The sequence below is a fragment of the Mastigoproctus giganteus genome, chromosome 7 (genome assembly GCF_048544385.1).
Source record: "Mastigoproctus giganteus isolate SK-2022 chromosome 7, ASM4854438v1, whole genome shotgun sequence".
In the NCBI taxonomy this organism is placed as follows: Eukaryota; Metazoa; Arthropoda; class Arachnida; order Uropygi; family Thelyphonidae; genus Mastigoproctus; species Mastigoproctus giganteus.
In genome coordinates this window covers 157,641,354-157,666,788 of record NC_143581.1, presented here as the reverse complement: position 1 = coordinate 157,666,788, position 25,435 = coordinate 157,641,354, and the positions used below count along the sequence as shown (strand labels likewise).

The 25,435-nt window shown below is 36.9% G+C and overlaps 1 protein-coding gene across 1 annotated transcript in view; it reads left to right on the top strand.

The window, feature by feature from the left end:
• Idh3a (isocitrate dehydrogenase [NAD] subunit alpha, mitochondrial) overlaps positions 1–25,435 on the top strand; it is a 143,191-nt gene that overhangs the window by 98,874 nt on the left and 18,882 nt on the right. Inside the window, exon 8 of the mRNA XM_090377147.1 lies at positions 22,089–22,170. Coding sequence (XP_090233273.1) covers positions 22,089–22,170 — 82 coding nt within the window. The remainder of the gene's footprint in view (positions 1–22,088; positions 22,171–25,435) is intronic.

Below are 25,435 nucleotides of genomic sequence, written 5' to 3'. Positions count from 1 at the left end.
GGAATAAATGGAGGTATTTTGAAAATATTGTAATGTGAACCCAATAACACTTTTTTTTTTTTTTTTTTTTTTTTGCTAAATCGTTCCAAGACCTTAGAATTTGAAATTTTCGCTATATATGACTAAACTATCTCTCTAAAAGGTCATTTTTATAATGGAAATTGTGCTACACTTTCATAGATATCATATGTTCTGTTATCAGAATCAATTTTAAACACATTTGTGATATTTTTCTAAAACACATTTCTGGAGGTCACCACCATAAAACAATAAGAACAATTTGCACTTTTCGGTTTATTGGGCTTTTCTGTTAGCGCAATCTATTATAAACGGGTAGTAAACTCTATCTTATTGCATTTGCAATAATCCCGATAACTGGAATTGTGTGGGTTTTTATGTTATTATGTGAAATGTGTTCCCCCTTCACTGAAATCTTCAATCATATAAAAAACATAAATTTCCAGAATCTTCTCTTCATTCCTATTTACTTATTACAATGATGAAGGGAAAGCGATCAGCGGAAAGTGCAAGTGCTGGCGGTCCTAGCAAATTAAACAAAACAAAATTGATTTAGAAATGAAGATGATTAATTAAGAAGTACAAAGCAGGACAAAGTTATGTCATCTATTGCACGGAATCAGGTCTCGCTGCTTCAACAGAATACTATTTTAAGAGACAGTGCATGTATAAAAGAACATGTTTAAAGGATCAACGTATTTCACACCGGGGCCAGTCAGCCCCAACATTAATCACAAAACAGCATTCAGGTGCAATATCAAAGATGGAAAAGCTATTAATAATATGGATGGAAAATCAGATTCAGAAGCGAGTTTCTCTGAGTCCAATGGCCATTCAAGCAAAAGCAAGAAGTATTTATGAAGATATTAAGAGGGTGCTGACTCTCTTTAAAAATTACAGCTGGGAATTACAGGCTCCAAAAAAGCAATAAGTGTTTGCCTTTTTATTTTCCTAATCGTTATTTTATATTGTACTTTATACGTAGTCTTATAGTTATTGTTACACTGATTATTTTTAATTTAGATAGTTTTTGTAGACTACTACTTAATATACGTAAAACCGTTATTTCGTTCGAATCTTGCAGCCATTGTTTTTGTATAGAGTAGTAGGGAATTCAAATTTTTAATTGTGGTAACTATCAGCTCTAACGTATAAATATATAGCATAATACACATCACTGCATTTAGGATTCTATTAGATAGTGTGGTATTGACAATTAATTAATTAAATTTATTGATCTTATTAATTTAAAATATCATGCCTCAGACTAGAGCAGCAAAGCAACAGGCACAAAGTGGCGGGAGTGTTGTGACTCGCGGGGGAGAACTGAGGGGGGCAATTCTCCAATGCATCACAGCCTAAAAAATGTGCATCTTGTGAAATGTTTGCGGAACTCTCTGGAACAGAACATGATCTAGCCAAGGAGGACGTCTTTCTGTGTGCCAGGTGCAGTGAGTGTGTAGAAATAGGCATCAACTCAGCGTTCTACTGGTCATCTATGAGAGCTTGAGGTGTAGGGTAGATGCCCTCGAAGAAATTAATATGAGGGGCCTGTCAAGCTCTCAGCTGCCCAACTCAACGCTAGAGCTCACTCCTGGGCATCAGGCAACACAGTGGCAATCTCCAAGGCAGGATGCACTGGTCCCAAAGGAACTAGTTATTCTTGGTGACTCTATTGTCAGGGAGACGGGAAATATATTGTGTAAAAAGGATAGATGGAACAGGACCAGGGTATGTCTGCCAGGGGCAAAAGTTGATGTTTGGAAAACATATATCATCTTTTAAGGGCACAAATGGTGATATTGTCGAACACGTTGGCAGTAATGACCTTAATCGTAAGAGATCTACAGATTTACTTAACAAGTATAGGTCAATGTTGCAAAAAAGTAGAGAATCGGGGTTAAATTTGAAAGTGTCTGCAATTCTGCCCAGACACAATGAGAGCCTTGTCAATCACTTCGGCCCAGGAGGGAATGTGCAAGGCTAAAGGGGTAGAATTTTTTTCAGCGTGGTCTGTGCTTGTTAACAGGAGAGACTGCTTCTACAGGGATGAAATACACTTAAATAGAAAGGGTGCAAGAATATTTGCTGATGCTATCGAGGCAGTGTTAGGTGGGTCGGAAAACTGCTAGCTTGGAGGGATTCACAGACTAAAAGGTTAAAAGTAGCCACAGGCAGAGGTGAAGGTGATTCTTACAACTTCTATTAGAATAAGTGGCCACCTGGAGCGAGGGGTGCTGGGGTTTCAGGGACTGATGGCAGTCATCGTGAAACAGGTGGGTATATGGGATGTGTTAGGGTAACTAATAATAAGGATAGGTACATGTATACTTGCATGTATATCAATGCTAGAAGTATAGTAAATAAATTTGATGAATTTGAAGTGTTGGTCAAGACATCAAAGGTGGCTATTGTTAGGATAGCAGAGACGTGGTGTCACACAGATATAAGGAATGCAGAACTGGAATTTGGGGAGTACAATGTGTACAGAAAGGATAGACAGGAAGGGAAGAGGTGTTATGCTGTTGATTAAGAAAAACATAAAATCAAAAGAAGTGCATCCAGTGATATAGATGAACAGTGCACGGTTGAGTCAGTTTGGTGTGACATAAGCACTGCGAAACCAAATATAAGAGTAGGAGCATGTTATAGGCCTAATGACTCGAATGAGTACAATGAACAATTGTACAGAGAAATAGTGGGCTAGTAAATCAGAATGTCTTATAATGGGGGATTTTAACTTGCCAGATATTGACTGGAACTTGTGGGTTGGTCGCTCACACACTAGTAAGACTTTTGTGGTTTTATTGGATGATTGTTTTCTGCAGCAGCATGTTCGAGAGGCAACCAGAGAGGGTAATACTCTTGATCTTGTTATCAGCAGTGATCATTCGTGTATTAAGAATTTGCAGATAAAGGAACCACTAGGTGGCAGTGATCACAGTGTACTGATGTGGGATTTACTTAAAGATTTAATTACCATTAGGGATAAATGAAAGGGTTTTTGCTTCCATAAAGGTGAGTACAGTGGTCTCAGACAGTTTTTAAATTCTGTAAAGTGGGATCAACTGATGATGTTACCAACAGTAATTTCTAAGTGTGAAGCATTCAAGGAATTAATCGTGGATGCTACTAAAAGTTTCATACCTATTAAGAAATATTGTTCAAAGTTTAGGCATAAGTGGTTATCAAATGAACTAATGAGACTCGTGACAGAGAAGAAAAATGCATGGGATGCATATAAATTATCAAGTGACTCAGAAGCCTATGGTAGATATAAGCTAGTCTGTAATCAGGTCACAAAGGAGGTTAGGCAGGCGAAGGCAGATTACGAGAAATCTTTGGCAAAAGATGCTAAGAAAAACAGCAAGGATTTCCTTACTTATATAAACTCTAAAAAGGATGGGGATGAATCTGATTGGTCCACTTGATATCGATGGTTCGACTGTCGATGATCCTGCTCAGATAGCAAACAAACTCAATGAGTATTTTGCATCTACATTCACACATGAGGAGTTATTAAGGTTTGAAAATGGCAGAAGGTTATCAAATTGTAGCAGGGTGCTCAATGATTTTGAAATAACTGAGAACAAAGTGGAGGAGAAATTGTTGAAGTTAAACATAAGAAAGGCACCTGGGATGGATGGGATCTATCCAGTTATATTAAAAGAGGCAACAAAGGAAATAAGCAAACCCTTAGCCATAATTATGAGAGCATCGTTGGACTCAGGGGAGCTCCCCACAGACTGGAGATGTGCAAATGTATCTCCAATTCACAAAGGGGGATCAAAGGGTGACACGAGTAATTACAGACCAGTTAGTTTAACTTCTGTTCCGGGTAAAATAATGGAGTCACTGGTTAAAGATACATTGCAGGATCATCTAGACAAGGCTGCAGCAATAATTTAGACACAGCATGGATTTGTTAAGGAAAAGTCTTGTCTGACAAATTTGATAGGATATTATGATGTGGTTACAAAGGAACTGGATGCAAAAAATAATTTTGATATCATAAATTTAGATTTCAGGAAAGCTTTTGACACTGTTGCGCATGGAAGACTATTGTACAAATTTGAGCAGAATGGTATTAAGAGTAAGTTGCTACAATGAATAAAAGGATGGTTGAGTGGGAGAAGACAGAGGGTGGTAATTAATGGGTGCTGCTCTCCGTGGACTAATGTTATTAGTGGAGTCCCACAGGGTTCGGTGTTGGGTCCTCTGTTGTTTTGGATATTTATCAATGACATTGATGAAGGTATATCAGGCTTAGTGTCGAAGTTTGCAGATGATACAAAGGTTGGCAGGGTTGTTAGTGGCAGTGTGCTACTGCAACAGGATCTAGATAATTTGGGCAGATGGGCTAAGAAGTGGCAACTGAAGTTTAACCTTTACAAATGGAAAGTACTGCATATGGGTAGAAGTAACCCCAGAGAAATGTACCAACTGTGTTGTACTACAGTTAAGGTGGTAGAAAATGAAAAAGACCTGGGAGTAATTGTGCAGTCAGATATGAAGTTTTCTGAGTAATGCAGACAGGTGGCCAGGGCAGGTTATGAGTCTTTGTCAATGATATATAGGAATTTTGCTAGCAGGGAAAAGGAGGTGATTGTCCCTCTGTATAAGACTATGGTCAGGCCACGCCTTGAGTACTAAGTACAGGTCTGGAGGCCTCATTTTAGGAAGGATGTAGATTTGCTTGAGCTTGTACAGAGAAGGGCAATAAGATTGGTGAGGGGAATGAAGCGATCCTCTTAATAAGAGAGGCTTAAGTTCTGCAAATTTCAGTGGCTGGAGACTAGACACCTGCACGGTGATCTGATTGAGGTGTATAAGACCTTGAATGGGTTAAGCACACCGAATTCTGATGGGATCCTTCCACTTGTTCAGATTACGCACCTAAGGGGGCATAAATTCAAATTAAGAAAAGACAGATGTAGAACAGATGTGCGGAAATTTGCCTTTAGCCAGCGGGTGGTTAATTTCTGGAACAGACTTCCTTTTGTTGTTGTGGAAGTTGATAGGTTAAATAAATTTAAGGAACTGGACACGCATTTGGAGGGAATGGTTTGATTTTTTTTTTTTTTTTTTCTTTGACTGATGCTGCATAAGCTCATACACTTGCTCTCTTGCATCACATGCCACTACTACTACTAAGTACGGCCAACCCCAAGAAAAGTTCATCGCAAGCAACAGGTGGTTTAATTGGTTCAAACACCATGCTGGTTTCGAAAACGTTAAAGTATGCAGTGAAGTCGCCAGTGCCAATTCTGCAGCTGCAGAGAAATTTTGTGATGTGTTGGGAAAAAGCCCTTCTAAATCTCCAGAACCATCTACTTCTGTAGTGGTGTGCTTATCAACTGGAGAGTCAATTGTGGCAATGATGCTCGAAAGGTGAAACTAGCTGATGTTATTCCTGTCTCCTCTCCCTTTTTGTAATTTTATAATTTTGAAATTTTTGTAATTTTTTCTGCACATGAGATAAAATAAAAATTGAATAATTCTATTTACACGTTCGTCGAACATTTCTTTTTTGTTTCTATCAAATTCAGCACGCATAGTTGCGAGTGCGGAATTTTCCTAAATGCTTATTTAAGTCAGGGAGTTCCTGTATATCATTGACAAAACCCCATGACCTGCTCTGGCAGCCTGTCTGCATTTCTCAGAAAACTTCATATCTGACTGCCCAATTACTTCCAGGTCTTTTTCGTTTTCTGCCACCCTAGGTGTAGTTCCACACATCTGGTATGTTTTCCTTTGGGGTCACTTCTACCCATATGCTGTACTTTGCATTTGTCAATGTTAAACTTCAGTCACTACTTCTCAGCCCTTCTGCCCACATTTTCTAGATCCTGTTGCAGTAGCACACTGCCTTTATAGTCATTAACAACCCTACCAACCTTTGTATCATCTGCAAACTTCGACACTAAGCCTGATATACCTTCATCAATATCATTGATAAATATGCAAAACAACAGTGAGCAAAACTCCACTAATAACCTTTTTTCCAGTAAGTAAGTAAAGTGCAGCCATTATCAACCCACTGCAGGATGGAAGCCTCCTCAACAATTCATGTTGAGGGAAATGGACCATAATCTGCCACGCTGGTCCAGTGCGGGTTGGCAGATCGACCGTATTCAGCAGTCAGGGGCTTGAACCCCGGTCTACTCAAAGAGCGTGTGCTATTGCACTCCCGCTCCTGCCCACTCGGCTACGGAGGCCGTCTTTCCAGTAAGAGCACTGTCCATTGATTACTACCCTGTCTTCTCACACTTAATCACCCTTTTATCCATTGTAGCAACTTACCCTTAGTACCATTCTGCTCCAATTTGTAAAATAGTCTTCCATGTGCAACAGTGTCAAAAGCTTTCCTGAAATCCAAGTATATATCAAAATTATTTTTTATATCCAGTTCCTTTGTAACCACATCATAGTATCCAATAAAATTTGTCAGACAAGACTTTCCCTTAACAAACCCATGCTGTCTGAATTATTCCTGCAGTCTTTTCTAGATGATCTTGCAATGCAGCTTTAACCAGTAACACTATTATTTTAAATGGAACAGACTGGTCTGTTCCGTTTAAACTAAGGATCTGTAATTACTCGTGTCACCCTTCGATCCACTTTTGTGAATTGGGGATACATTTGCACATCTCCAGTCCCTGGGGACTTCCCCTGAGTCCAAGGATGCCCTTATAATTATGGCTAAGGGTTTGCGTAGTTCCTTTGCCATCTCCTTTAATATATCTGGATAGATCCCATCCACCCCAGGTGCCTTTCTTATGTGTAACTTCAATTTCTCCTTCACTTTGCCAGCAGTGCGTAGCACACGCTTCTTGATTAGACCGGGGTTTGAGGCCGTTACCACCAAATATGGAGGATGCGTCAGGGAATGGCCACCACATATCCCCGGAGCAATATGGCCTTAGTTGCTAATGCTCCTAAAAACCATAATAACAAACAACAACCTTCACTTTGCTCTCAATTATTACAAATTCATTTAACATCCTGCTACAATTTGATAAACTTCTGGCATTTTCCTTCCTTAATAACTCCTCATGTGTGAATGTAGATGCAAAATTCTCATTCAATTTGTTTGCTATCTGAGCAGGATCATCAATACTCAAACCATCGATATCAAGTGGGCCAATCTGATTCATCCCCTTCCTTTTAGAGTTTATATAAGTAAAGATATTCTTGCTGTTTTTCATACTGTCCTTTGCCGAAGATGTCTCGTAATATGCCTTTGCTTGCCTAATCTCCTTTGTGATTTGATTACAGACTTGCTTATATCTGCCATAATCTTCTGTGTTGCCTGATAATTCATATGCATCCCATCCATTTTCCTTCTCTGCCAACAGTCTCATTAGTTCATTTGACAACCATTAGGCCTAAACTTTGAACAATATTTCTTAATAGGTATGAAAAGTCTAGTAGTTTCCATTATTAATTCCTTGAATGCTTCCCACTTTGGGCGCCTCCGTAGCCAGGTGGGAAGGAGCAGCAGCAGTGCGTAGCACACGCTTCTTGATTAGACCGGGGTTCGAGCCCATCACCACCAAATACGGAGGATGCGGATAGGTCAGGGAATGACCACCGCATATCCCGGAGCAATATGGCCTTAGCTTCTAATGCTCCTAAATTACAAAAAACAAACAACAAGCTTCCCACTTTATTATATTGAATTTCTCCACAGCACAATTGTTATCATTCTTGTTTTGATTAAATTAACCCGTTAATCTTCTATTAATGAATATCTACCACAAAAAAAAAAAAAATTATTATTATTTTAAGTGAATCAATTCCAAGAACTAAATCTGATATTATGAAGCACCATTAAATATTTATGCAAAAGTGAAAATCATTATCGAAATCAATACAAATTTAAATCAACTAAAGCACAAGATGAAAAGTTCACAGTAGCCATCAATGAATAGATTAATAAAAGAAATTAGCAGTATTTAAGTGGTAATTGCTAATTCAAGTCTAGATAAAATAGACATTTCTAAAGCTGAAAAAGTTTGAGAAATTGTATAATGTAACAATGAACAACAAATTTTGGGCCATGTCTTATTACCAGCATGGAAGTAAGTTTACTTTATAGATCATCTAAACACAGAAATAGTGCTTAAAATGGCAGACTGGCTCTTGTTTTTGAAAAAAAGTTGTTTTTTATATTTATACAAGGTATTTTTTATTTAGATGGCAGTAAGATGTAGCTACAAACATAGCAATATCAAACTTGCTTGTATTCAGCTTTGGGAACATCCCTTTTCACCATCCATCAATAATTTGCTAACCTGGTGGCACTCCATTTGCGTTTGTATCTTTGTTCCATCGCTGCTATGTCTTGGTGGAAGCTCTCATGTTCATTGCTGATGGCACCACAGTTTGGCAGGAAGAAATAGAGGTGTGAGTGCAATGAATCTTCAATGACATGTTGCTCCCCAGTTTTTCTTAAAAAGTAATGAGATCTTCTACAAGCTGCCTGTAGTTGCCAGCTTTAACATTTCCTAGAAAACCAGTCGAAAGCTTTTCATTCTGATTTCTTGCTATCACCTCAACCATTTCCAGTATTTGAAAAGGTGCCTTATTTGAGGACCAATTAAAAAGCCTGCCTTAATCTTCTCTGTACTAAGTCTTGGGAATTTATCTTGCAAGTATGTGAATGCAGGACCGTTCACTTTTCAAGCCTTCACAAAATTTTTCATGAGCCCCAGTTTGATGTGCAGTGGTGGAAGCAAAACTTTATTTGTATCTACCAGATGTTAATGATTTTCACTGAGGCCAACTCCTTCTCATAGTGCATATCCTTGTCACGAATATCCCACTCACTCAGAGAAAGCAACAATAATTAGTGTAACCCTTTTGTAGTCCTGATAAAATGGCAAATAAGTTACAACTTATCTGCCACTGATAGTGTACACCTAAGAGGATGTTCTCCATGTTTGCGTATGTTTCTGTTTTGTGGATGGCATACGCAAGAGGTATTGGAGGCAGCATATTTCTATTGTGCTATAACACAGCCTTAAGGCTAACCTTAGTGTCTATAAATAGTCTGCATTCTTTGGGAATGTGCATCATGTTCGTTATTGCCATCAACATCCTTACAAACAGTGAGTTCACCTTCTGTTTGATAGAATTTATCATAGTCTTTATTTCGAGTATAAAATGTTGTCATTTTCACAGAATGATCTAGAATGGTGTCCAACCTATGACCTGCAGGCCAGATACAGCCCGCAAAATTTTTTTTGTTTCCCTGCGGCCATGAAAAGTCCTACTTTGTTCAGATCAACGTATGTTTGCGAGCAAATTCTTTCACACATGAAATCAAATATTTAAAAAAAAACTAACAGATGAGCATCTTCATTCTTTATTGAGAATTGCAAATTTTCAACCAAGTTTTAAACAAACAATTATCTAAAAATATCCAGCCTCAATCATCTCATTAAATGTTAAGTTTTGTTCAGTAAATACTATTGTGTATTGTACTAAAAAAAAATTTTCAAATATTTTCAATTTTAGGTGTATCATTATATATATTTATTCACCTTAACGTTGAAAATCGGTGATCCTTTTCAGGTTGTAAATTTTATAAAGTGAGCATTTAAAAGCAAAAGTTAGGTATATTTTAAAGAAAAAACAAGTCTTATTTTTATAATTTTAATAAAATCAAAAATAAATCGCTGACATAAATTTGTTGCACATAAAAGGGAATTTGCAATTTTTATATATATATATATATATATATATAGCCTGAAAATAAAAAGGTGCTAACGTGAAAATAGAAACTTTCCTTTTACATGTAATAGGATATGAAAAATGTAACACACTAATTTTTCTCCACTCACTCAGTGTGGTCCATAAAACAAATCTAACTTTGAATGTGGACCCTGTATGGGAAAAGGTTGGACACCACTGATTTAGAACAGTGGTTCCCAACCTTTTTTTGACTTGTGAACACAATATTTTTAATGCAAACCACTAAGCCTGTATTCTCTGAAATCGTATACTAGTTCTGAATTTTTATTATAAAATATTTCCAGTTCTATGTTTCTATAAGAGACATTGCATAATAATAAAAATTATTATTAAGTATTCACTAAGCCTGTATTCTCTGAAATCGTATACTAGTTCTGAATTTTTATTATAAAATATTTCCAGTGCTATGTTTCTATAAGAGACATTGTATAATAATAAAAATTATTAAGAAGAAGAAGAAGAAGAAATCTTTATTGTACAATAAAGATACAATATATGCCTGCCACAGCTAGGAGGCCAGGGACTTTATAAGGTTATGGGGTAATATAAAAACACATATGACAAATAGATGAGAATTAAACCATGACATTAAATTTTTTTAAAAATTAAAATGACATTAAATTAAATTTAAAATTATTATATTAAAAATATAATAAAATTATATTTTAATTAAATTAAATTGGAATATATTATTTATACTTTGTAAAGCAGTTATTAATCAGTTCAAACTATATTTTGAACAGGCTAAGAGTAGAAAACTTACTTTTTGTCCAAGTGGTAGCGGAGCATTCTGGCCTCTTGCTAAAGCTATTGGATGCCATTTTTTCCCACCTCTGTCAAAAACAGATGATTCTGTTGCCACATGTCAAAGATAAAGCTGACCTACTAGCAATCTATTTTTCTTCCAACTCATGTATTGATGATCTTGGTAAATCACCTCAACCATTTCCAGTACACTCCATTCAATGCCTCTGTTGGTCTTCTGTCAGAAGGATTTTGATGAATCTGAAGCTAAGAAAGCTTCAAGTCCAGATGGTATTTCTCCACTTGTTCTCAAAACCTGTGCCCCTGAACTTACTTCTGTTTTGTGTCATCTTGTTTCACTTTCCTATTCCAAAGGTGATTTTCCTTCTGCTTGGAAATTTTCTCGTATCCAGCAGTTCCTAAAAAGGGTGACAAATCCCTTCCATCCAATTATCGTCCCATTGTGAATGATCAATGACCTTCAGTATGGATTCCTTCAGTGTCATTCCACTGGTGATATTCTGACTTATGTTACCCATCTATGGACAAATTCAGTGGAAAAGTTTGGTGAAACTCAAGCCATTGCTCTTTACATTTCAAAGGCTTTTGATCATGTTTGGAATAAAGGTCTTCTAAATAAGCTTCCATCCTGTGGTTTACCAGCTGTTCTTTGTAATTGGGTATCCAGTTTTCTCTCTGTCTGCTCACTGCAGGTGATGGTAGATGGCTCTCTGCCTTCAAACTTCTCCACTAATGCTGGTGTTCCCCAAGGTTCAGTTCTTTCTCCCACTCTTTTCCTCTTGTATATTAATGACCTTCTTCCATTGACTGGAAATCGAAGCCAGAGTTTTGCTGTTTATAGCACATTGCATTCCACCTTCCAGTTTGAGAAACCTTGCCCTGCTCAAACAGCTTCAACTTCTCTAGTATCCACTGCCAAATCCTTAAATGCTGATTTGATTTCAATCCTGCTAAAACTCAGTCCTGTCTTATATCTCGCAATGGATTCTTCTACTCCTATGCTTACCTTCGATGATGTTCCGATTTCTAGGCAAAATCTTGGGAATTACCCTGACTTCTAATCTCTCTTGGCATAAGCACATTACAAATATTGCTTCCTCTGCATCTAAAAAACTGGGTTTTCTGTTTCTCTTGGTGTTACTTTTCTTCCAAACAGTTGACTCTTTAGAAATTGCAAATCCGGCCTACCATGGAATATTGTTCCCACATTGGGAACCCCAAAACCCCTCTCTCTCTCTCAGGCTTCTTCCATTCAAAAGAGGGCAGTTAGGTTAATTAATGTTCCATCTGTAACAGTCTCTCTCCACTCTCTGTCTCATAGACTTTCTGTATCTGTTGCACGCATTTTCTATAGATACTCGCATGGTCACTGTTCTTCTGAATTGGCTTCTATAATTCCTGCTCTCTCCTTACATATGCCGCAACCAGTCAGCATCCTTTTACTCTCCAAGTTCAATCCCACAGAACCAACTTTTCTTCTTCCTTATTTATTCATTCAACTTTTTTCTGGAACAGCCTTCCTTCATATGTATTTCCTGAAAATTACAAGCTAAAGAAGTATGTTCTTTCGGCCTTCAACCCATGCACGTTACTAAGTACTATAGGTTCTGAAAAAAAAAAAAAAAAAAACCTATACATAACAATGATCTTGAGAACGAAAAAAATTTAGTATGGAAAACATATTTATTTAACATGATATACTTAAGATAGTAATTATAAGGAATTGTGGTAGATGTGGTTTCTTTCTTTGGCAATTCTTTACTTTTTTTATTTAGTTTTATTGTTTATTATTAGTTATATTTTGCAGTTTACAATAATATGCCTTTGTAAATCTAAGCAGACACCTTTACAGAATTTTTAGTGCGAACCCCCTGGAATGCTATTGCAAATCCCCAGGGGTTCACCACTTGTTGGGAACTGCTGTATGGCAGTGGGACCATCTTCATTTGGTTGAGTCCATTCTCAGTTTTTGACGTGAGATAGGGGAAGCCGTTGATAATTGGTAAGCACTTGAAAATGTTGCAAAACAAGGATTAAGTAAGTTAGAAGTGAATTGTATTGTGGAGTTTTAATCTTCTAGATAATTCCAATGTTGTAGCTTCGAGGCCAAAAGTTCTGCTTTATTCTTCGGCAGTTTGAGCTCCCTGATGAGGTCATTAAGCTAACTTTCTGTGATCTTATGTGGTTCATAAGGATAAAGATTTAGACAAAATAGTGGATCCCTTGACATAGACGGCTGTTATACTTCTTTGTGTATATCAAGCTGACATTCATCAGTGTCTTCCTCTTCATCAGAGTGTACAGAAAAATGGACGGGTGGTTCAGGAATAGGTAGTACTTCACTGTGAAGCATGGGGTGAATTGCAGATGATATATTTGGGTACGTCGCTGTCCACTTTTTTTTCATTGTCATCCCTTTTTTTTAATATGAGGCACCATACAGAAGTAACAGTCTGTGACGTGATTTGTTTGCTTCCTCCATATCATGGGCACTGCAAAAGGCATAAAACATCCCTTTCAGTTCACCACTCGTTGAATTTTGATGAACAGGTAGTGCAGCATATGTGGATATGCTGCACTACCTATGTGTTGGAGCTCAGTTCTTGTCTCGATTGCCTACTTTACACCCAAAGCAAAAGAAGTAGGCCTTTTTTTATGGCTCTAGTTAAGGGATGTTTTCTTGAAGTTAACATGACTTCTCCACATAGCAGAAATCATCTAGACTGTTCACAAAATTATGGGGCATGTTAATCTTACACGGCACATGCTGTGCAAAAAGTAGGAACAACTGTTAACTGAGAACAAATCTTCCAGTGCCTAGCCATATTAGAGGATTACTGCAATAGAGTTGAAGACTCATTTGAGGTGAGAGCTTATCATGTGATGCAGAGTAATGCAGTTGCCAATCATGTGATAAGAGCATGGTGGTACTGAAACGGCAGTGTTGCCATGCATTTTGCCCGAGAGTTGTAGTTTGTAAAGTAGAGTAACTCGCTAATATGAGACCCCAACTGTAATATGAAAACAAGAGCCATTCAACAAATTTTAATGTAATTTTCATGTTCAGCTGTTTAAAATTACTCGAGATGGGGTATTTTCATTTTCAAATTTCATTTTCTAATTATATAATGATTAACATTTAACATGTTGACCAGTGTAATTTGGAAGACCAATCATCCTTGAACCATTCTGCTTATCTAGTAGTGAGAGATATTTTATTTCAAGAAAGGTGAGTTTAAGGTATAGAAAGATCTAGCAAACAAAATAAAGAATTCAGTGAATCAGATAATGTATATTTAAATTGATTGATGCAGCATGTCCAAAAATATTGACGTCTTTATCAGTTTTTGTTTTAAATCTGGACAGTGTTTTGAATAATTTAAAAAAATAATAAATAAATAAAATGTTCAAGACATCCAAATCCTCACTAGTAAGAAAGTAATTTTTTTTTAAAGATGGGCATTAAACAAAAATTTGAGAGGGGGAAAAAATACTTCATTGGTATATTATTTGCTATGTTTGATGCCATTGCAAGAGAGGATCAAAAAATTCCAGTAGTGAAATTGTTAAAATTATCTAATCATCACATAAGATCTTTTCATTTTATTTTGTAAGCTAGATTGCCTAAAATATTAAATTTACAAATAGGTGGTGTTTTGGTTATGTGTGCTAAGGTTTATTGTTATACAGTAAGTAAATTATCATTTTTCAAAATATTGGTTATCAAACAATTTTTCATAATTGGTAAGTCATTGTTCTTTTTTATTCTTTTTTTTTTTTTTTTTCTTCTTCTGTTGAGAAATCATTCTCAGAGACTGTGAAAATGATTAGATTATTAGTATTAATTGTATACTTATACTAAGGGCAAAGAAACCCAGCTTTTGTTGAACCAGCCAAAACAAAAATAAATAAAACAGTAAACCTTGTTATTTGGAGTTCAAGCTACCAGAAAATTGCACATTTCAATTTAACTAAGTTTGAATTACTGGAACAAGATGAGTATGTATTGGCATTAATCAAAATTTTTAGTCAGATACGCTTATTCTACTGTACAGAATTTTCACAATTCTCTCATTTAAAATGCTGAGAATCTTTTAATTTTGTTGTGGTAGATATTTGCGAATAGATGATTAACACATTAATAAAAATAAGCATTAGCTTTAAGTTTTGGAACATTACAATATTCATATGAATAGCATAGCTTTTTTCCTCAAAACTTAAAATCCTGACCATGTGATTAAGTCATAGCGGTGGAAGAAATTAAAAATATGTAAGAACTAAAAAAAAACCTTATAAACTCAGAATTCCCTGGAAGATAGTGTATTTCTTTCCTATGGTTCACATTGGGCATTGTTACTCGGTGTTCAAACAATGTGTATCAGAAGAAGACTATTTTAAAAAATGAATCCAGTTCCCAAGATTGCATGTAAAGTTTGCAAGTCAGAAGTTTGATGTGATAAATTTTCATATTTGTGAAAATTGAGAACATTAAGTTGTGGGACTGATTAAATCATTCAGTAGCTAAAGTTCCAGATGGAAGTAACTTGTAATTAAATTTAAGCTTTATCAGGATCTTACCTGAGTCTACTGAGGGATTTTGGAAAAAGGAATATGTTCTGGCTGATTTCAGGATTGAAATTTCTATAAAAACTGACTTGGTGAGTAAGCTCTGATATTCAACATATGTTGTGGATTCTCATTTGACAGTAGTATAGGTAGTCCTTGTATAACGGGGCACCTCCATAGCCAGGTGGGCAAGAGCAGCAGAGTGTAGCACACGCTTCTTGATTAGACCGGGGTTCAAGCCCATGCCCACCAAATACGGAGGATGCGGAAAGGTCAGGGAATGACCACCGCATATCCCGGAGCAGTATGGTCTTAGTTGCTAATGTTCCTAAAATCCAAATAACAACAACCTTGTATAATACAGTTATTAGGTTCCTGTAAAATGTCGTGTTGTGCGAAACCGTGTTATATGGGACTAAGAAAAGGTACAAAAAAAGGGAATTACATTCCAAAAGCTAACAAAAATACACCATTCTAGATTTCGTGTATCTTCTGCTCCCTTTAAAAAATCAGTAATCTGGGTTTGTTTGCTTTTGCTTGATAAATCTTTGTGAATTTCATTGTATGGAACTAAAGCATTTTTGAAGCTCCCTTTTGAACTTTGTGCTCCTTTCATTCAAGAATCTGCATTCAAAAAATAAGATTCTAATCGCTCGGCTAACTTTGCCTTCCCCTATGCTTTTTAGTGTAAAATATGGAAGTTTAGTATTTTCATCTGCGATATCATCATCTGAATTGATTTGATTTTATCTCTAATGCCATTTGCACCAAATTCGCTATGCCAGCTACTTTTTCTACCAGTAATTCTTGAACGTCTTCAGTAATCATATCTTTTTTATTTTTTTAGTATCAGTGACTAAGGCCATGTTACTCTGTGTATATTGTCTATAAATTGCATGTGTCCTGAGGTCAGTTTTTTGTTTTGCTAGACTAAACACCATGCCACCCTAACCCGACTAACTCAGCCACTTTGTGAAAAAGACCCATAAAAATTCCTTCCTTCATTGAATGGGATTCAAACTCTGATCTTTTCCAGCTGGTACAGGGAGGGGGGCCGATTCTATAAACTGTGCTACCCACGAGGGCTTCAGTAGTCATATCATCAAAACCTTCCCCTCCTACCAACGTGGCAAGTTCTACTATCGTATTTCCTGAATGAACTGACTCGGGCCATAAATTTTTCCACAAGCATTTAACTTTGACGGTTTTTACTTCTTTCAGTGATTGAGCTATGATTCTGATAGTCCACAATTGAGAAATGTTTCCATGCCTCCATTACTTCAATAGATTCTGAATCATTTTTTCCGAAATCCATTGTAACGATTTTCTGATGGCATGAGTATTAAAGGTGAATATAATGCCTTTATCTAATGGCTGAATGAAAGAAGTTGTATTAACCCAGTACAATTGTGGTGGTAGGAACATAACTTCAACATTTGAATGACTTAAATCTTTTGGATGGCCTGGTGTGCTATCCAATAGTAATAAAACTTTTAAATCTAGATTTTTCCACAAGTTCAATAGCACAGAACATAACACAGGAATTTCCCAACAAAATAAAATACAGGGATTTCTCAAATTTTTTTTTTTTTTGACTAGAGTTAACAGCGGGGCTTCAAAAAGAGTGGAAACGTTGAAAAATTACATCCAACATAACAGCAGGGTTTCCCTGCACAAAAGCTCAAAAATACCTTATATGTGAGGTTTGCTGAAATTCTTTAACTGTGTTATATAAGTACCATGTTGTGGAAGGATTGCCACAATTTATTAATCTGCTAGAGCGAAACTGTGTTGTAGAAGTACTGTGTTATATGGGGGTTGCCTGTACCGTCAATATAGCAAGAATTACAGTTTTATTATCATTGGATTAGATAAATTGTGTTATTACCTTGAATGCTGTATTCAAAAGTATTATAAAGTATGCACCAATTTTGGGCATTATTATACAGTGGAAAAAAAAAAGAATTAGTACAGTGCCTTGAATAAACTTAATAATTAGAAAGGTGTACAATGTGACAATTGTAACGCCCATTCAGTGTAATCAGTATCTACCAGTAGAATTTTAAATGTGATCTACACACTATGTAACAAGTTCTCAAAAAATCCTGTTTATCTGCATTTCTTTTGTGTTTTTTAATGAACTTGGGTATAACAATTCTGAAAATGACCTAGCTTTTACATAGTATCATTGCTCAGAAATAAAAGAAACAAATATGCAGTAATAATATGAGAGGTATTACTAATGTTTAACTTCTGTAGAGAATTGGCTATTAATCTTTTAATGGCTTCCCCCCCCATCTACAAGTGAATAACAAAATAAAAATATGGCAAATTAAAAATAAATGTACATTTGAATGTCTGTCTTTCTTGGTCTGTGTAGTCATCCATAAACACACACACGTGCATGGTTTCATTCCACAGTCCTTGGTACCTCTTCTCCATTGAACATATATTCGATAAAATCTCTTCCCATGCTCCTACCTAACTTCATCCAGATTTTGTCTAAAAAAATGAAGGCAACAGTGCAAGTAATGGTGCTTGGTACCTCTTCACATTCTGCTTCCCATTTTTCCATAATGTTCAATCAAATTGTTAGTCAGTTTATTTACTCCTAATGTTACCAATTCACTACAAGGAAATATGAGTATCAGTCATTTTGTCTTCCAGTTCTTGTAAAGCCAATATCTGCTTCACCTGTAGACCAGTAAATATGCCACCTTTTAACATCTGTATCAGACAATTTTAGAAACATAAACTTGTATATGTCTGAAGGTGTCACCTTGAGGATCCAGTGCTTTAACCAGTCCGAGTGTGATGTGGATTAGTGGAAGCAAGATGGTGTTTCTTGGAACCGAGGGACTGTTAACTGCATTGTTTGTGTGCACCAGTCTGTACCTCAATTCTGGCAGACCATTCTTTTCTCCTGTAGGGCTGATATACTGCTCTGCTGGTCCACAAGCAGAGGAAAGCAAAGGAATTTTGTGAAAATACTTTGCAATCTCTGCAGTAATCCCATTTATACTGGCCATATCTTTTCTGACATACGCTTCACATTTTCATAGTCTTTATGCTTCATTAATATGAATACTGTGCACAACAGGAATTGGTCAGTGTATATTACCATTGTGAAGCAACATAACTTTCAATCTTTTGCTTGAACTATCTACAAAGAGATGCCACAATTCTGCTCTTCTGGATAGTGACATATCAGTCAAATCAAAACAATACTATTATAATCAAAACAATTCTGCAACAGTGTAAAAACATTCATAAATGAAATATCTTTTTCTGTGGATTTGGAATTGTCAGGTCTTTATTGTGTACCACCAGAGTAATAGAAACTGAGATGATGGGATATACATCACAGCTTTTTGAATTGCAGAATTTAACTTTCATATATCCACTGTCCAAAAGCCACAGTTGTCATGATGATTTGTGGTTCGCTCTTAGGCTCTATAATGTTGACTTACAACTGCCACAGCAGAAATGGGGAGCCAAAATAGCTTCGTGTGCACTGATAACTTGGTCCTGTCGAAGATGCTGTGCTTTGCATTGTGTAATGTCCACAACCAGAGCAGAATCAGTCTGGAGATAATCACACCTTTATTTGGTAGCAGTAGCAAACTACAAAACACACACACACACACACACACACACACACACACACACACACACACTCACACACACACAATCAGTTCTCGCTTTGAGTTCCCTAGTTTACGAGTTTTTTTTTTTTTCCCAAAGTATCGTGTCAACAAAATTGAAAATATGAACATTAATTGCAAAAAATGAATGTTAAACATACATAAATACTGCATTTCAAACCACGCACGTAGCTATAAAATACAGTGTACCCAGCTTTACGATATTAATCCATTTCCGAGACACCATCATATCGTGAAAATATCATAATGTGAACCCAAGGTTGTTTTTTGGTAAAAAAAAACACAACCTTGGAAGTTGAAATTTTCGCTATATAACTCTCTAAAAGGTCGTTTATATAGTGCAAATTGCATTAGTTACCAATTCAAATCACTGAAATGCACTACACTTTCATTGTTTATCATATGTCCTGTTATAAGAGCCAATTTTGAATGCCTTTGTGACATTTTTCTAAAGCACATTTCTGGAGGTCACGGCCATAAAACAATCTGCACTTTCCAGTTTATTGGGCTTTTCTGTTACTGCAAGCAATTATAAACGGGTAGTAAACTCTGTTATTGCATTTGCAAAAATACCGATAGCTTGAATTGTGTGGGTTTGTTTTTTTTTTTTTTTTTTTGCGTTATTATGGTGAAATGTGTTTTCCCTTTACTGAAATCTTCAATCTTATAAAAAACGTAAATAAATTTTCAGAATCTTCTCATTGTTCCTATTTACTTATTACAATGGTGAAGGGAAAGGGACCAACGGAAAGTGCTGGCAGTGCTAGGAAACGAAACTAAGCAAAACTGATTTAGAAATGAAGATGATTAATTAGGTACGAAGCAGGACAGTTTGTCATCTATTGTACGGAATTGGGTCTCGCTGCTTCAATGGTGAATACTGTACTATTTTAAGGGACAGTGCACGTATAAAAGAACATGTTAAAGGATCAACGTATTTCCCACCGGAGGCAGTCTGCCCCAACCGTGATCAGAAAACAGCTTTCAGGTGCTATATCGAAGACGGAGAAGCTATTAATAATATGCATGGAAAATCAGATTCAGAAGTGGGTGCCCCTGAGTCCAATGGCCATTCAAGCAAAAGCAACAAGTATTTATGAAGATATTAATAAGTACGGCGAACCCCAAGCTAAGTTCGTGGCAAGCAGTGGGTGGTTTAATAGGTTCAAGCATCACACTGGTTTCCAAAACATTTAAGTGTGTGGGGAAGTCGCCAGTGCCAATTCTGCAGCTGCAGAGAAATTTTGTGATGAGTTGGAAAAAACCCCTTCTAAATCTCCACAGCCCCCAACTTCTGCAGCAGCGTGCTTATCAGCTGGAGAGTTAATCCAGCCAACGATGCTCGAAAGGTAAAACTTGCTGGCATTATGCGTCTACCCTCTCTTTTTGTAATTCTTTAATTTTGAATTTTTTGTAATTTTTCCTATGCATGAGATAAAAAAATTGAATAATTCTATTTACATGTTTGCCGAACATTTCTTTTTTTTTCTATTAAATTCAGCACACCTAGTTGCGAGTGCAAAATTTCCCTAAATGCTCATTTAGGGAAATTCCAACTTACGTAAAATTTGACTTGCATAGCGTTCCACAAAACGCAACCCTTACGTTAATCAAGGAGTGGCTGTGTATATATATATATATATATATATACATACACTGTGCTGCCACTTTACTAGGTACACCCTTGCTGTGCACACAAATAGCTTGTCCCACAATGTTGCAAGTCACATGACCACAGTTGTGGATATAAATGCAGCAGAACAACCTTTCTAGTATCAGTTAAGTGTACAAACCGTAGCAAGAATGGGGAAAAGTAGTGATCTAATGGACTTCGAACGTGGCATGGTAGTAGGTGCAAGATGTGCTGGACAAAGCATCTCTAAAACAGCAGTTCTGAACTTTTTATGCACCACAGTTTCAAGCGTGTATCGAGAGATGCTTGGTGCAACGAACAGAAAACATCCTCTCAACGGCACTCCTGTGGAAGAAATTCGCTTGTTGAAGAGAGAGGTCAGAGGGGGATGGCTAGAATTGTGCACAAACAGGCGGGCCACAATGTCGCCCATCACATAAGAATACAACCTTGGTGCACAGAACAAAATATTGCAATGGACCACTAGTTGCACTTTGTCACGAATGGGCTACAACAGCCGATGGCCACATCGTGCACCTTTGTTATCAATGAAGAATAAGAGAGCATGCCTCCTGTGGGCACAGCAACACCAGCACTGGACTATGGAGGATTGGAAAACCGTTGCTTGGTCTGACGAGTCGAAGTTCCTGGTGCATCATGTTGATGGAAGGCTCAGAATTTGGTGAAACCAACATGAATCCATGGACCCGTCATGTCTGACGACTACTGTGCAAGGTGGTGGGGGCAGTGCTATAGTGTAGGGAATGTTTTCTAGGCACACGTTGAGTCCATTGATACCCATAGATTCACGTCTGAATGCCACATCGTACCTAAACTTCGTGCTGACCAAGTGCATCCGTTCATGTTGACAGTTTATCCTGTCAGATGGTTACTTCCAGTAGAATAATGTGCCTGTGCACAAAGCCCGAATCACTATGGAATGGTTCCAGGAACATGATGACTTTTCTTTGCTGCAGTGGCCCGCTCAGTTCCTCAGATCTCAATCCTATTGAACATCTTTGGGATAAGCTGGTAAAGGCTGTTCGCTGAAGGCCTACACCTCCGTTGAATCTCAAGGAACTGCGTGACACACGTCTGCATAGTACTCCATTCCTGCATGTTTTCAGCATCTTGTTCAATCCATACCTAGACGAATTCAAGCTGTTTTGAAGGCTAAAGGAGGCTCAACACTCTACTAGGTAGGTGTACCTATTAAAGTGGTAGCACTTATGTAATGCTTAAGAAACAGTTAAATATAGACAAACATATTTTGTTACATAGTGTAATCAGTGTTCACCATTTTACATAACTAATGTGTATTATTAATTTTTTGTATCAGTTTTATATTTTATTTTGTATAATCAGTAGCCACTAACAAAGCTTTTTTTTTTTTTTTTTTGTAACTTAGCATTATATTGGTTGTATAACCATATTGTGTTATTTTTGGTATGAGTCCTCTGGGCAGTTATATTGGGAATTCTCTCTCTCTCTCTCCTTTTGAAATTATTACCAAAATTTGATCTTAAGTTAGTTGTGTTTAAGGATAACAATTACTTGAACTTGAATCATTGGGGGGGGGGAATAATTAAAACTTGGCATACTCTAAAATTATCACCTAGGTTTGTCAATGAATATTCAAAGAATAGTGCAGTCATTCTAAATAAAATTCATTTCCCTTTTAGTGATTTATGTGCAGGACTTATAGGAGGACTTGGGGTAACACCTAGTGGAAACATTGGCAAAGATGGAGCTATCTTTGAATCAGTAAGCTTCTTTTTAAAGTATTCAGCACTTTTTTTTAATAGCCATTTTGACTGTTAGATTCTAAACCATCACATGTGAAGTGCTTTCATTTTGAGTAATATGAATGAATAACCATTTTGTTCAGATTTTTTTTTAATATTATTCTTCCTGGAAGTCCATCTGTTCTTTCTGAAAATAGCTCGTTAGGCCATCTAGATAGAGGAAAGGTTAGCATCGTTGGAGGGGGGGGTGAAAAGGAAGAGAGAATTAATAAGAATATTATCTAACATTTGCAAATTTAAACACACATTATAAGAAGTCTACAGATTTAAAATTCTGTCTGCGGTGTACTTGTGGAATTTATATTAGTAGTCGCAAATAATTCAAGCTTTATCATAGGAGGACTTGAATCATAAGGGGAAAAAAAAAACCCACTCCCACATCACTTGTTCATCTCCTCAATTCAATCATTCTCTGGTTGAAAACAAGCTTATACACTTTAAATAAGAGGTGCAAGAATATTTGCTGATGCAATCGGCACAAGGTTAGGTGTGTCGTGTAAAACTGCTAACTTGTGGAGATACACAGACTAACAAGTTAAGCCACAAAAAGAGATGAAAGTGATGAACGCTCTAAAAAATCATCTTTAAAGGATGAACGCTGGATACATCCAGCGTTCATCCTTTTTTAGTTTAAGTTTATATCACCTATGTGCCATCTGAGAAAAAAATGTCATAAGCACTTAGTTTACTCAGTCCATTTAAGCCTTAAATACTTCAAACAGTTCTCCTCACAGGTGCCTGTTTCTAAGTGCTGCAAGAAAGCCACATCCTTCCTAAAATGAGGCTTCCAGCCTTTATGCGGTAATATAGCTTAACCATTGATAATAATCAGATCAAAAGCAATGGTTTCACTGGTTGCTCTAATACTAGTATAAAAAACAATCATCCAATAATCCAGAAAATTTTTGCTACTGTGTGAGTGACCAACCCACAAGCTCCAGTCATTATCTAGAAAGTTAAAAATCACTCTTTATAAGACATTCTGATTTGTTGGCCCAATCTATTTGTATATTTGTTTGCTATATCATTAGTCATTTGGCCTATACCATACTCATACTCTCAGTTTTGTTTTCCCATTGATTGTCATACCACATTGACTGAGTGTTGCACTGGCTACTCACATAAAGTGTAATGCACTGCCTAAAATTCTGTGTTCTGCTTGACCAAGGGCTAATGTTACTCCCCCCCCCCCAAGTGTATTCTCTAACAGTTGTAATCACTATATTCAAATTCCACATCTCTTATGTCTCAGTGGCACCATGCTTCTAATGCCACTAAAATTTTTACTATACTCTTTGCATTAATGTACAAGCAAATATATGTGTGAATGTTTTTGCTCTTCTTAACCCTTGCACAGTCCACGTATTTGCTTTTCCCACGAGGACCAACCCCCAGCAGTCCTTGTAATCTCCAACTTGCTTTTCAGACTTTTGCGAGAATCACTTCATCTCTTTTTGTGGCTTAACTTGTTAGTCTGTGTATCTCCACAAGTTAGCAGTTTTACACGACACACCTAACCTTGTGCCGATTGCATCAGCAAATATTCTTGCACCTCTTATTTAAAGTGTATCTCGTCCCTGTAAAAACAGTCTATCCTGTTAACAAGCAGAGACCATGCTGAAAAATATTCTAAACCATGAGCCTTGTACAGTCTTCCCAGAGCCAAATTGATTGACAAGGTTCTCATTATGTACTCTTTCCTATCTTTTCTGTGCAAAAATGCAGACACTTTCAATTGCAGTCCTGACTTGTGAATTTTTTTTTTTTTTTTTTTTCAACCTTGTCCTGTTCTTGTTAAGTAATTCCTCTGACCACCTTATTCTTAATATCATTAGTATCAACGTGTACAACTAACTAGCATTAGTAGTGGCATATGATGCAAGAAAGCAAGGTTATACAGCATCAGCAAAAATAAAATAAATTAAAAAACACACAAGAACAAAACACTTTCCATTTTGCCTATCCATTCACCTCCAAAAATTTGTGCAGTTCTTCCTTGAATTTATTTAAGCTATCAACTTCCACAATGACAGATGGAAGTTTGTTCCAGCAATGAATCACCTGCTGGCTAAAGACAAATTTTGGCACATCTATTCTACTACTGTCTTTCCTCAATTTGAATTTATGCCCCCTCAGGTGCATAATCTGAGCACGAGGAAGAATCCCATCAGCATTGTGCTTGAACGAACCATTCAAAGCCTTATGCACTCAGTCAGATCACCTCTCAGGTGCCTAGTCTCCAGATGCTGCAATTTGCAGGACTTAAGCCTTTCTTGGGAAGAGCACCCTTTGGTTTCCCTCACCAATCTTGTCCTTTCTCTGTACTTGTTCCAGCAGCACTACATCCTTCCTAAAATGAGGCTTCCAGACCTGTATGCAGTACTCAAAGTGTGGCCTGACCATTGCCTGTTACAAAGGGATAATCACCTCCTTATACTTACTAGCAAAATTCCTGTATATCATGGGAATGATATACAGGAATTTTGGAATACAGGACAAGATTCCCATGAGCTTTAGTTGCCTGTTTGTGCTGCTCAGAAAACTTCATATCTGACTGCACAATTACCCCCAGGTCTCTTTCATTCTTCACTACCCTAAGTGTAGTGAAGAATGAAACATAATAACATACCAATACACAGTTGGTATGTTATTCTGTGGTTACTTGCTACCCATATGCAGTACTTTGCATTTGTCAATGTTAACCTTTAGTTGCCACTTCTCAGCCCATCTGTCAAACTTTTCTAGATCATGTTGCAGTAGCACACTGTCATTACTGTTGTTAACAACTGTGCCAACCTTTATATTACCTACAGACTTGGACATTAAGCTTGATAGATATACCTTCATCGATATCATTGATAAACACTGAACCCTGGGGGATTCTATTGATTACCTCTCTGTCTTCTCCCATCTGACCATCCCTTTATCCCTAGCAGCAGTTTGCTCTTAATGACGTACTGCTCCAATTTGTACAGCAGTTTTTCATGTGCAACAGTATCAAAAGCTTCCCTGAAATCCAAGTATATAATATAAAAATAATTTTTCTCATCCAGTTCCTTTGTGACCATGTCATAGTGTCCAGTCACATTGGTCAGACAAGACTTCCCCTTAACAAACCCATGCTGTGTCTGAACTATAACTGCAATCTTGTCTAGATGATCCTGCATTGCTTCTTTAACCTGTGACTCCATTATTTTTCCAAAAATAGAAGTTAAACTAACAGA